The sequence below is a fragment of the Diospyros lotus genome, chromosome 12 (genome assembly GCF_014633365.1).
Source record: "Diospyros lotus cultivar Yz01 chromosome 12, ASM1463336v1, whole genome shotgun sequence".
Taxonomy (NCBI): domain Eukaryota; kingdom Viridiplantae; phylum Streptophyta; class Magnoliopsida; order Ericales; family Ebenaceae; genus Diospyros; species Diospyros lotus.
In genome coordinates this window covers 17278093-17289531 of record NC_068349.1, presented here as the reverse complement: position 1 = coordinate 17289531, position 11439 = coordinate 17278093, and the positions used below count along the sequence as shown (strand labels likewise).

The 11439-nt window shown below is 35.9% G+C and overlaps 1 protein-coding gene across 2 annotated transcripts; it reads right to left on the bottom strand.

Annotated features, from left to right (window-relative positions):
- Positions 1-1299: 1299 nt before the first annotated feature.
- On the bottom strand, positions 1300-10668 carry LOC127814038 (kinesin-like protein KIN-14J). 2 transcript variants are annotated; one of them, XM_052355261.1, is made up of 18 exons: positions 10412-10668; positions 9246-9453; positions 9018-9101; positions 8810-8887; positions 8628-8720; positions 8507-8536; positions 6930-7271; positions 6770-6851; positions 6570-6665; positions 6300-6479; positions 6074-6180; positions 5816-5994; positions 5454-5618; positions 5063-5316; positions 4723-4886; positions 3637-4202; positions 2044-2135; positions 1300-1657 (listed from the first exon to the last, which is right to left on the bottom strand). In XM_052355261.1, exons 2-18 carry the CDS (start codon positions 9432-9434, stop codon positions 1596-1598), a joined length of 2763 nt encoding a protein of 920 aa, XP_052211221.1. In that variant the 5' UTR covers positions 9435-9453; positions 10412-10668; the 3' UTR covers positions 1300-1595. The 2 variants fall into 2 exon arrangements, 1 of the variants encoding a protein (XP_052211221.1); XR_008026257.1 differs by lacking the exons at positions 1300-1657; positions 2044-2135 and adding exons at positions 4317-4351; positions 4456-4587 and having other exon boundaries at positions 4076-4202.
- Between the last annotated feature and the right edge of the window lie 771 nt (positions 10669-11439).

Here is an 11439-nt window from a genome sequence, read left to right as displayed (position 1 = left end):
ATTCACCTATAGGTGAATTTCCAATGTTGTAATGGTTTGAAGCATATTAGAGACTGGGGCATACCTCTTGACTTTCCTAACCTATACAAAGCCTCTCCTAAAGACCCATTTCCTTTGCCAAAACTGGATCAACTAGTTGATGCAACAGTTAGAATTAGAAATGAAGTCAAAAGCTTCATGGATGTGTACTTTGGCTACAAACAAATCAAGATGTAGACACTAGATCAAAAGCACACCCTTTCATGCGAGGACTTGACACAAGTAACAAGTGGCATTGACATCTCTCCATAAGATAAAAGTTACTTTTATAGTTTTTCATTTTGAATGAAAAATATAAATACATAGTCGAAACTACTAAGTTAGCAAGAGATTTTCGTTTCTTTCCACTATATTTATATATTTTGGAAATTAAAAATGTTTTCGACAAACCTAATAAATTTCTTACAATACTATTTTAGTGTAAGTGCCTCTTTCAAAATTTACTCTCATAAAAATAAAATGAATTTTTTTGAGTTGGAATATTTTCAATTAGGGCCTAAGTTTCTTTTATTTTCTTCTTTTAGGATTCAAAATGCTTTCCTCAAATTTGCCTTGAGTTTTTCTAATAGTTTGAACACAATCTCATCATACACAAGGTTCATTAATGCAATTTTCCCACCAATGTTATGCCCGTTTAGTTTTGCTATAAAATTTTGAAATATGTTTGAAAAGAGTGCATCTAATATTTTATGTAATTGTAAATTCTTTTTAATTGCTAAAAATAAAAGTTTTATGACAATTTTTGTTATATAACAATGAATGTTGAATACTCAAGTGCAAAACATGTACAAACACATAAGTGTAGTGAAAATAAAAATATCACGATAAATCAATATTGAAAAAGACAAATGAAAAAACATTACATAATAAGGCTAATCTAGCGCTTTTTTAAGATATAAAAGAGCTACAATTAAAATAATTTGAACATGTATAAAGAAAACTAATAGAAACATGTGATGCTAATATAGATAAAATGAAAAAAAAAATTGTAGTGAAACAAAAAATAGACCAAACATAACTTGATGAAAAATCATTAAAAATGATATAAATGTTAAAACAGTAATTTTACAAAAGATATGACCAAAAATCTAAAATTCATGAAGCCATCTCCACCGATGAGATTAAGTAAGACTTACATCTATTATTTTTATTTCTCCTTAACAGCAAGTTCAAATTTTTCATTCTCCAAAAAAAAAAAAAACTTTTACCATAGTATGAAAAGCAATCTTTGTTTCTTAGCAAAGAAAAAGGGAAAAACAATAGAGGAGCACTTTTTATTATTGACTAAACAGTGAACACCATAAAATAATATATAAAACATCGGGTTGATGTTATTCCCACTCCAAAAGTTATGTCACACTCCATTTATAGTGTAGTAAAATAATATTATAGTCGAGTGCGTAACACTTGGAAGAGGGAATAACATTTCCCAAAATATTGTTATCTGTACAGAGCTATTAGTTGGCTATTATACATCAATGGCTGTACGTCGTGTTACTAACAGGAATATATACGGCAATTGTTTTGCCGCCGAAATAATAACATTCTGATTGCTACTACTGCCATCGTTGGGTGGGCTTCATTGAAGAAGAGCCGCGAAGACCTGGTTTATTGGAACCTACAATATGCATACAACACGGGGTTACGAAGGATGATATCTGAGGCCTAGGGCAAAACAGTAATTGTGTGTATTATAGTTTAACATAAAAGCATACCCAAAAAAAAAAAAACTATTTCACTCCCTGGGGTTTGTTTTCTATGCCCCTTTGCCTTTGTTACTGATAGTTGAAGGGACATTTGCCTATTTGGTTATAGAAATGAAGCGACATATGAACCCATGACTTGTACTAAATCCTAGGAATCATCCCCCCCACCCCAGCCGCCAAAAAAAAAAAAAAAATGCTATAAATCCCAAGAGAAGAAAAGAAAGCCTGAATAGAGATTTATGAGTGTGCATAAAAACAAAACCAAAAAGAAGAAGAAGAAGAAGATAGAATTACATACTGGACGAGACTTTTGAGCCTCTGGTCAATGGCAACCGAGAAGACCCCTTCTGCTTTTGCTGAGGTCTCGGAATATTTGCTGGCACATAGGGCCTGCAATCAACCAAGGGTGGTAACACAATTAGAATTCCAGTCCTGGCAGCTCACCATATTGTGAAAGCTAAGATAAGCATCCTTTGTCCCCAATTGCAAACAAACACATTCAAAGAAAAAGAATACAGATTTGTAATTGGCATGGTCAAAGCATAAATTGGAGAAGAAGATAAACACCAAATAATGTAAGGAAGTTGAAGTAAAGATACTTTAAAAGGAACTATGATGATATCTTGGATGTGCATAACAAGAGAGATGGTATTAATATCAAATATTTCAACTAAACAACTACAATCATACACCGGTATAAGCTCATTAGACAATTTACAATGCATGGGAATCAAAGACAGTTCCAAAAGATCTCCAAAATTCATGAAAGGTCTGAAGCAAAGCTAAAGCAAGGATACCAGTTCCCAAGGAAAATCTAATTTGGAATATAGAGTTAACTCAGTTGCATTTGCAAACGTAAGACTGCATATCAGGAAGCAAATCAAGCAACGAATAAGATTTATGGGATTTATTCTGGATTCAGAGATGCAAGGGTCAGAAGTAGAAACCATACCTATCTCTTCAAATTAGCCATCAAAGGTTAATCAAAACTGAGTGCAAACAAACAATGAGACAGATCACCAGGAAAATAGAATTCTATGAATGAAAACCTAAAGTCGTTGGATTGATGATCTTACAAACAAAAGGCAACATGCGGGCAAATGAACATACCAGAAGATAAAAAGGAAGATACTTAGGCATGGTGGAATGGAATAATTTTCCCGGGGGACTCACCAATACTTACTACACTAGGGAAACTCCGTTGGAAACATGACTCCATTATGGGTGAACATTCTTAAAATATAAAATATGCTAGCAAATACAAAATATAGAGATTAAATAAATATGCATAAAAGACACACTTCTCCTCTTGCCAGAAGGTCAGAGGAACCGCATAGAGGAGAAGAGATGGAACCGTTTTAACTGTCAGGTGTACTGCAACAAGTTACTCTGCTTTGACCAAAAGGTTGGCCCAGCCACCGTGTGTGTGAGAGAGAGAGAAAGAGAGGTGAAATTGTTTTCAATATGCTTCTTCTCTATCTCATATTGGATATCATTCTATGTTGTAGTACCTCAATGAAACTTGGAAATAAGCCATGCTTTATTGGTTTAACAGAAAACTAAGATCCTAAAACAGGACATCCTCAATACATGGGCTTCTGGCTTTGTGAGGATTGGGGGAATGTTGTTTTTGTGCGCAAACATGCCCTTGCTCTTTTGCAAAGAAACTGTTTGCACCACTTGAACATGCGACCTCCAAATCACAAAGGAACAAGCTGATCTTTTCTAGCAAGGCTCGCCCAAAACTAACATTCTAAACAAGTAAAAACTCGAAAACTAAAGGAAAGCCTTTTTTGAATCTGGAGTAACTAAGCATTGCAATTTGGTCAATATATATGCAGAGAGAAATATTTAACAGAACTCATAAACACGAAGAAAGCAAAACACTTGCCTTTCCAAGCTATCTGCTGGCGATTTTGCAGTTTCAGGGAAAAGAGTGAATTCCACAATACTACAAACTGAACCATCAGTTTCCGTTCCCATTGATAACCCACTATCTGATATGTCACTCAGCCTCTCCTCAGCATCTGCATCCCCAAATCCCAGAAGATCAATATCTTCAGTAATATCTTGATTCCCATCTACTGAAGCAACCCTTGATTCAACATCCTCACTGCAATTATCACTATCTGCTACAGCATGCCTTGATTGTAGAAAAAATTCCTTATGGTGTCTAAAATCATCAATTGACTGCTGAGAACCAGTTTCAGAATGCTTATCACTGCACACAGAGCTTTTTACCATATAAGAAGCTGCTTTGTCAGCACATCCAGAGTTTTTTTTCCTTGACAGTGCTCGGCTTGGCCTTGGAGTCTCTATGGAATGTCTTCTTGGGGAGGAAGACCCATACCTTCGCGCGCTCAAATAGTGTCTCTCACCATTTACACTACTTTTAACCATCCTCAACGTTCCAATCTCTTCATCTTTCCTTGCAATTGAGTCTTTCAAGGAAGCCACCTGCACGACCAACAGACAATAGGAAAAAATTTGAAATTGACTTGAGAGGAAAAGAAATAGAAAAAAGAAAAAAGGGCGGATATTTTCTGATTTTGTGATCAGCTACAATCTTACATTGTTTCAGACATAAATGATTGATGATGGTTTGCCTGAGAAAGGACATCAGGTATTTGCCTCATATTAGATGGATTTGTGGTGAAAAAAACTGTGTGATGTAACATTGATGTTTGCCAAGGCTCTATCAAAAGGATACCTGAAATGTTAATTGGATGTTTTCCATCTGTAAATTTTATATACCCATACACTTATTCATTTACATCTCACGGCACCTTTCATTTTCAGGAAACACTACAAATTGCACCTGGGGAAGTGTGTATTTAAATCCCTGCCATTGTCATAATTGGTATGTCAAAATGCAAACTCAAATTTTCTGTTCTAAATTTCCAGAAAATGTCACATATAACTCTAGCTTTTAATGCCACTGATAACAATTAGGAGTCATGTAAGAAATAATATGAACCTGTTCCATAAGTTCCCGGACACCTCTCCCCTCTTTGTTGTTCCGTGCAGCCCCTAACTCAACACTCGAGACCCTCTCTGCAAACTTCAATGAGCTTATAGTTTCAGAATAGGACACAACATCAGGATTGAGGTGTACAAACATCAGGGTCTTAGCTTGGCCACCTATAATATACACGTGCCACAAGAAAGACAAGGAAGAATGACGAAGCAAATTCATGGGAAAAAACATGCTAAACAAGGGTATGTTTTAACTTTAAGCTTATGATGTTGAAGCATCCAGAATATCAGTACAAATTGTAGTGGAGATTCATATTGAAATAAGAAATGTGTAGATTTACCCAGAGAGCTCTGAAGTACTTGAGTTAATTTGCTATTTCGGTATGGAACATGAGGGCTCTTTTTTGCTAGAGCAAAGATAACATCTCCTAGAGCTGCTAGAGATTTGTTTATATATTGAGTTTCTCGTAGTCTGTCTCCTGTTACTTCAGAACGATCTACTCTTTCACTGCCAGCAAGATCTACCAAATGTAGACTACCATGTGAAACAGAATCAGTCTTCAAATCCATGCCATGAACATGAACAGTGAGAACACTGCAACATTTAACCAATGAAAATTATGCACAGTAACAGAGCAGTGTATAAAATATAAATGCAGGACTTAAATCAAAAAAGAAAGGAATCGCTTTTCCATGAACTAGAAATAAATGAACTAATATCAAGGAAGGAACCTGTGGGATCGGCTGCTCCTATCATTTAGGGCAGTGGCACTTACAGCCCTATTCATTAACCCAAAATTCATCAGTTCCAAGACATCTCCAGTTGATGCCACAGGATGAATGCTAGCATCAGGAACAGCTAAACCATTTGGTTGGGCAGTAGTCCAGATCCCAAGTGTGTGCAGGTCAAAGAAACAAGATTTCTCATGCCAAAGCCAAGAACAAAAAAGGATAGCAGTTACAGCTAACCAAATCAAAGATAAAGGCAGCATCATAATGAAGAAAGAGAAAGCAAAGGAAAGAAGACTAGACAGTTGATGGGGAGTGGCAATCAGTTCAAGTCATAAGGGTAAAATTTGTGATGGAAAGGATATCTTGTCTGAGAAGTGTTTCCAGAAAGTAAATCTCGCACTTGTTCGTTATATATCTCTACCATCTGAACACTAACATCATACGTAATGGAGTTTTTCCTGCTCTGAGAGAGATGGAAAAGGTCACTCAAAGCTCGATGGTTGACTCCCCAATCCCCTTTAGATGAAATATTAGGGCCAGCCTGGGAGACAACATATGCAAGTGTAAGAGACATTGCAAATCAATAAAATATACAATTAAGATTGTAGAACACGACATACCATTGTGTAGGTTTTTCCAGACCCAGTTTGGCCATATGCAAATATGCAAACATTGTATCCATCAAGGACGGATCGAACTAATGGTTGCGTGTCTAAAAATATATCCTCTGTAAACATATGGGTAATATGAGCCATGAGTTAAAATTGCAAAACAGAAAGAGCAACTTTGTCATCTTGCAAACAAAGACCCAGAACTTCATTTTTATTGAGGGGGAAATTTTAGAACCTTGAGTAGCTGTTGGACCAAACACCTTGCTAAATTTGAACACCTGATGACTGTCTTTCCCTTGTTTCAGGGGATTTGAAACAACCAATTCACCATTCTCACCAATAAATTCCATGGTTGTTTGTTTTTGACTTTGTCCAGGAAGGAATGGCCTTATTCGGCAATAAACTCTAATATTTCCTACAAACAGCAAGATAATATAAATATTGAGCCAAAATCCATGTCGAAGGTGAAACAAACAATCACATTCACATATGCTCAGCCTTGTACCTTTCAAATCCTGAACCTCATTGTACAACTTCCTATTTTCTGCAAGGACTGTATGGTAATTTGTAGCAGCATGTACTAACCCTTTAAGCTTCACCCCTGTTCATGGTGAAAGATTTAAATTATGAGGAAATGCATGCCCATAATAAATTGTATAGACTTTAGCACCAGATGAAACCAATCTTAAAGATCAGCATTCTTACCTAAGTGCTTAAATTCCTCAGAGTAGACCCTTTGTGTATTAAGAATCTCTTGCTTTGCGGATTCAGAAGTCAACCTTAGTTCCTAAGCAGTTCAATAACTTCATGTTACAAATTAGACAGATGCAGTAAAAATAAGTTATGAAAGTGAGTTAACACAGACCTGAAGGTACCCAAACTGAGATTCCAGCAAGCTCTTGTAATTTAGTTCTCTTTTTTTCCAATGTAGTAAATTGGATTCTGAAAACACCTCAAGTTCTTTGGTCTTATCTCTTGACTCTGTCAGAAGCCGTTCATGTTCTGACAACTTCTTCTCTAACTCCAACTTTGCCTCTTTAGCCTTCCTTTCAAGGTGAGAGCAATGTTTTTCATATGTTTTTTTGGCCAATTCCAGCTCTTTCTTGAGTGCTGAAATTTGAATATCCTTCTGGTCTTTCTCTTTTATTAGCCTCATTATGTCTTGCTCTTCAACCTTTTTCTTCTCCTCAATTTCAGTCTTCTCGATCTGCAATCAGCAACTAAATCAAAATTAGAATGAAGCATGGATTATCACACAAACAACAGGCAGACCAAAATGTTCTAAATCTATCCTGCTGACTAGTCAACTTATTATATCACTCGACAATGTTATGAATCTGTTAGTGATGAAGATCATAGAGACAATATTTTGGAAGACAATATTTTAGGCATAAAAGTAGAAATTAAATTGTTTTATTAGTTTTTTTATATTATTTTTTTTCTAGTTTCTTTTAAATTCTTTTATTTCCTAGAATCCTAATTGATTGGAATTACCTTTATAATCTTAATTAGATTATATCAAGGAATCATAGTTAGAATAGATTTTAATCTATTGGCTGTCTATAAACAATCCTTTGGTGAAATATTGAGAAACAGACTTTGATGAATTATATTGAATAGTGCAATTGGTTTCGAGTAATCAATATTACTCTTGTTTCTTTCATTTGGGTTCTGCATCAGTCAGTCTAACTAGTTAATTTATTATTTCCTCCATAACATTCACAAAATATCAGTTTATTATTAAGGTAAAAATTCTGACAGTCAAGCACATTGTACTTTGACAAAGAAATTATTCCCATAAGGACCTTCAAAAGGTAGTTTGGATACCCTTTTATATTAACATCAGACTCCTGGCTTTGAACCAGAATATATATGTAGATAGGGCTTGGGGGGGGGTTGATGGGGGAGGGAGAGGGAGAATAGCAAAGAATCAAACAGATAAATGGAGACAATGAAGAAGAGAAGGGATATAATTACAGAGACGATCAATATCTCCAAATGTGCATTTATGGCCCTGTGACGCAAACTAAAAAAGTAGTCCTTCTTGAGGTAAAATATGCCAAACTAGAAACCATAACATGATAAAAGCTGAAAAGAAAGGAATTCCAACATTCCATAAATCTCTCCAAGTAAGAGCAACCTTAGGGCAATAGGCAGGGTGCAGACCTCTGAAGAGCACACTGTTTCAGTAACCTGTGGCTATACCTAGACTCATTCAGAAAGGAAAAAAAGGTTAAACTACCAATATTCTCGGAGAGTAAGGCCAATTTTTGCCAGCTACTCTAGCTTTGAGGTGAATAGAATGGACTAAGTTAGAACAATAAACAGAAATGATAAGATTGTGTTAAAATACCATCTTATGCATTATTAGAATTTAGAAAAAAAAAAAAAGGACAATCAAAACAAGGAATTGACAAGAAAATGAATGGATAAGAATTGCACCTTTATCTGCTGAAGCTGATTCAGAACAACCTACAGAAACAACCAAAGATTTAAAAAGAATTTAGTAATAATCAATCCAGTGAAAGCTTAAGTGACCATCCACAACCTTTTATCAGAATACCTCATTTTCTTCAGATGTTCCAGTTGCGAGGGTTTCAAGTACTCTTATTCTTGACTGAGACCTTTCTTCAAGAACCTTGTACATATCTTTTTGCTGCAGGAACTTAGCAACAAACATTCAGAAGCTGGAAACGAAATCATACTTCCAAAGAAATTATTTCCTAGATATATATATATATATACCTCTTTGAAACTCTGTGCCTGAGTTGAAACCCGTTGCTCAATTTCTTGCACAACTTTTTTCAATAGACATGCCATGCACTGAGAAAACAGTAGCCACAGGTTAGAGATTCAATTACACTTGGTCCGGTGAAGAAAGAACAATTTCAACAGTATACAAAAAATTGGTGCTCTAGTGATTTAGCATATCTACACCACTTAATTATCATACATGACGTATGTCTCCATTCTTTCTCTCAATGCTGTCATCTAGCACCTTATTTGCAGCACTAAAAAGTGACTGAGTTGACGAGTTCTGCATTTAGATATGGCCAAGCAAATGTTAGAGCAATTTCTGCTATGAAGTCTTTTAGCATGAGCAATGTCCGGATCTAGATATGGCCAAGCAAGCATATATTAAGATGCACCTATTTAATATGGCAAAATTGCAAAAAATTACCTCCAAATTTTTCAGTTTCATCAATTCCAGAATTTTAGTAGCAGGAAGATCGGCATAACATCCTTGCTTTCTTAGGGGCATGCCTTTGAACTTATCTTCTGTTTCTTCAGTAACAATGCCATTATGAACTCCACTAAGACAGTTGGATTCCCCATTCTCAAGTGCATGTACTTCCAGTTGTGGATTCATGACAACAATTTATAAATACCTGGTTTCACAGATACATTACGGAATACAACCATAGAAAGGGAAATTCAGCAGACAATAGCCAAGCAAGGGAATCACTCCCCATGAAAAATTGACTAACATTTGTTTAAACCGTTAACTCGAAGATGACATTCACTAATATTGCATAAAGTCACCCATAATACAGAACAGTTTCAATTACAATACCAGATAATTGTGCCATGACAGGGAGTTGTTACAAGAGAAATTGGAAGTCAGTTTAAGCTTTATGCCATCAATAGAAGAGTTTTAATGAGCAAGAAAATGCCAAATATTTGTGTTCTTTCCACTAGATATATCACTCAAACAACAAACTGGGACAACTTACAAGGCCTTTACTGGAGAACGATTGTTGAAGAAATACTTAAACAAATAAAAGAGGTTCCTATCATTGATGTGCCAACCATAAGTAGTTTTTGTTTACCAATTCATCAGGGGTTATTTAGACAACTGAATTCCGTTCTTGTAAAATCAAATTAAATTATCTGGCTTTTTCTTTTTTGGTCTTCTTTTCAGCAGCATTCCAAATAACCAAGTATCATCGTGCAAATCTACCTGTAGACAAACTTATGGCATAACACAACTGCATGGGAATCTTCAGTCGAAATGGAAGGCATTTTTAAAATTGAAAAGATCCATCCCTCAGAGCTATCAGCCTACAATCCTCAACTTCACCAAAATAACTAGTTCATTTTTTAATAAAAAGTTCATGCCGATCATTTAAAACGCTCAACAGATTCTTCTAAACCACCTAATAATAAAGATTGCAATACAATAAAAGTAGAAGAAACACTAAAACGCATACGACAAAAAAATTAAACACACTAAAGAACATATGACACATTCGCAATCCGAAGCAAAATTAAAATGAACCGAAGAAAACATACCCTGGGAATTCCAGGCGCGAATTGCGAAGACGAAACGCGAGTTAGAATCCGTACCTCTGTGCGTATGTATTAATACGGAGAGATTTGAGAAGCTGCTGGATGCTTTCTGGCCGCGTTTTGATCTGAAAAAGGGAGAGCGTTTTGGAGATCGATCCACCAATCCGAATTTTCAACGGAAGCTCTTCCAGGTGAAGATGAAAACTGCCAGACGTGCAAGAATTGTCGGGGAGATGGACTGTGATCTGTCTTCGATCTGTTTTCTTTCGTTTTCCATATCGATTCAGCTGCGTTTGGGCAGCAAAGAGCTGTGTTTTCCCGATAACACCACCAAGTTTGGAATAGAATTCCCGCCTTGTACCGTTTTCTTTGGGGTCTGAGATTCTCCCAGCCAGCAAGGGAGCCCCACGTGTCCTTCCAAACGCAAGTTCGTGCGCACCGTGATGGAATGTCGCTCGAAGTTTATGCTCTGGAAATGCCATTTTCTTCATATTAGAAAATTCTTTATTTTTACCTAGTAAAAAATATCTTTATTTTTTTAGAAATGACAGGAAAATATTAGAAAATTTGGTGCGAAAAAAATCGATTATCTCTATTAGGGATAAACGATTTTTTTCTTGGTGGCCAGCCATTTATTTGCATTAATAAAATCATTTATCTTTATTTGGCGTTTTATGTAGTTCACCAATTTTACATCGATCTTGAAAGACTAGCTAGTTGAAGTATAAATATTTTTTTTCCTTGTGGGATGGCAAGGACCATTTCGTTAAATAGTAATATTTGCGATTAGTTCCTCTCTCCACTATTTTAAATAGTAATATTGGGTTAGGATTTTTTATACCCAACTGTTATGGGGTGCCTAAAAAATCAAAATCAAACATCCCAACAAGGTCGAAGAGCTAAATGATCCTAAAGAGTCTTCTAGGTAAGAGTCTCTTAGGACCTCAAAGGAGCCTCTAGGGCAGCCTAGTCCTTAGCATCCTCGAAGCCAAGACTCATCCGAAAGGTCTTCTAGGCCTAAGCCGTCCTATGACTTTAAGGGTATACTTATCAGGACACTCTGTCCGTGAAGATACCTCTAGACC

Bases quoted from the DNA above. Each gene is read 5' to 3' on its own strand.
- LOC127814038 (XM_052355261.1), bottom strand. From the start codon at position 9,434: ATGAATCCACAACTGGAAGTACATGCACTTGAGAATGGGGAATCCAAC. The intron at 6,852-6,929 runs GTCTGTGTTAAC...TGAACTGCTTAG, and splicing joins CTCAGTTTGGGTACCTTCAG to GAACTAAGGTTGACTTCTGA. The intron at 5,995-6,073 runs GTATGTCGTGTT...GTTGTCTCCCAG, and splicing joins CTGGAAAAACCTACACAATG to GCTGGCCCTAATATTTCATC.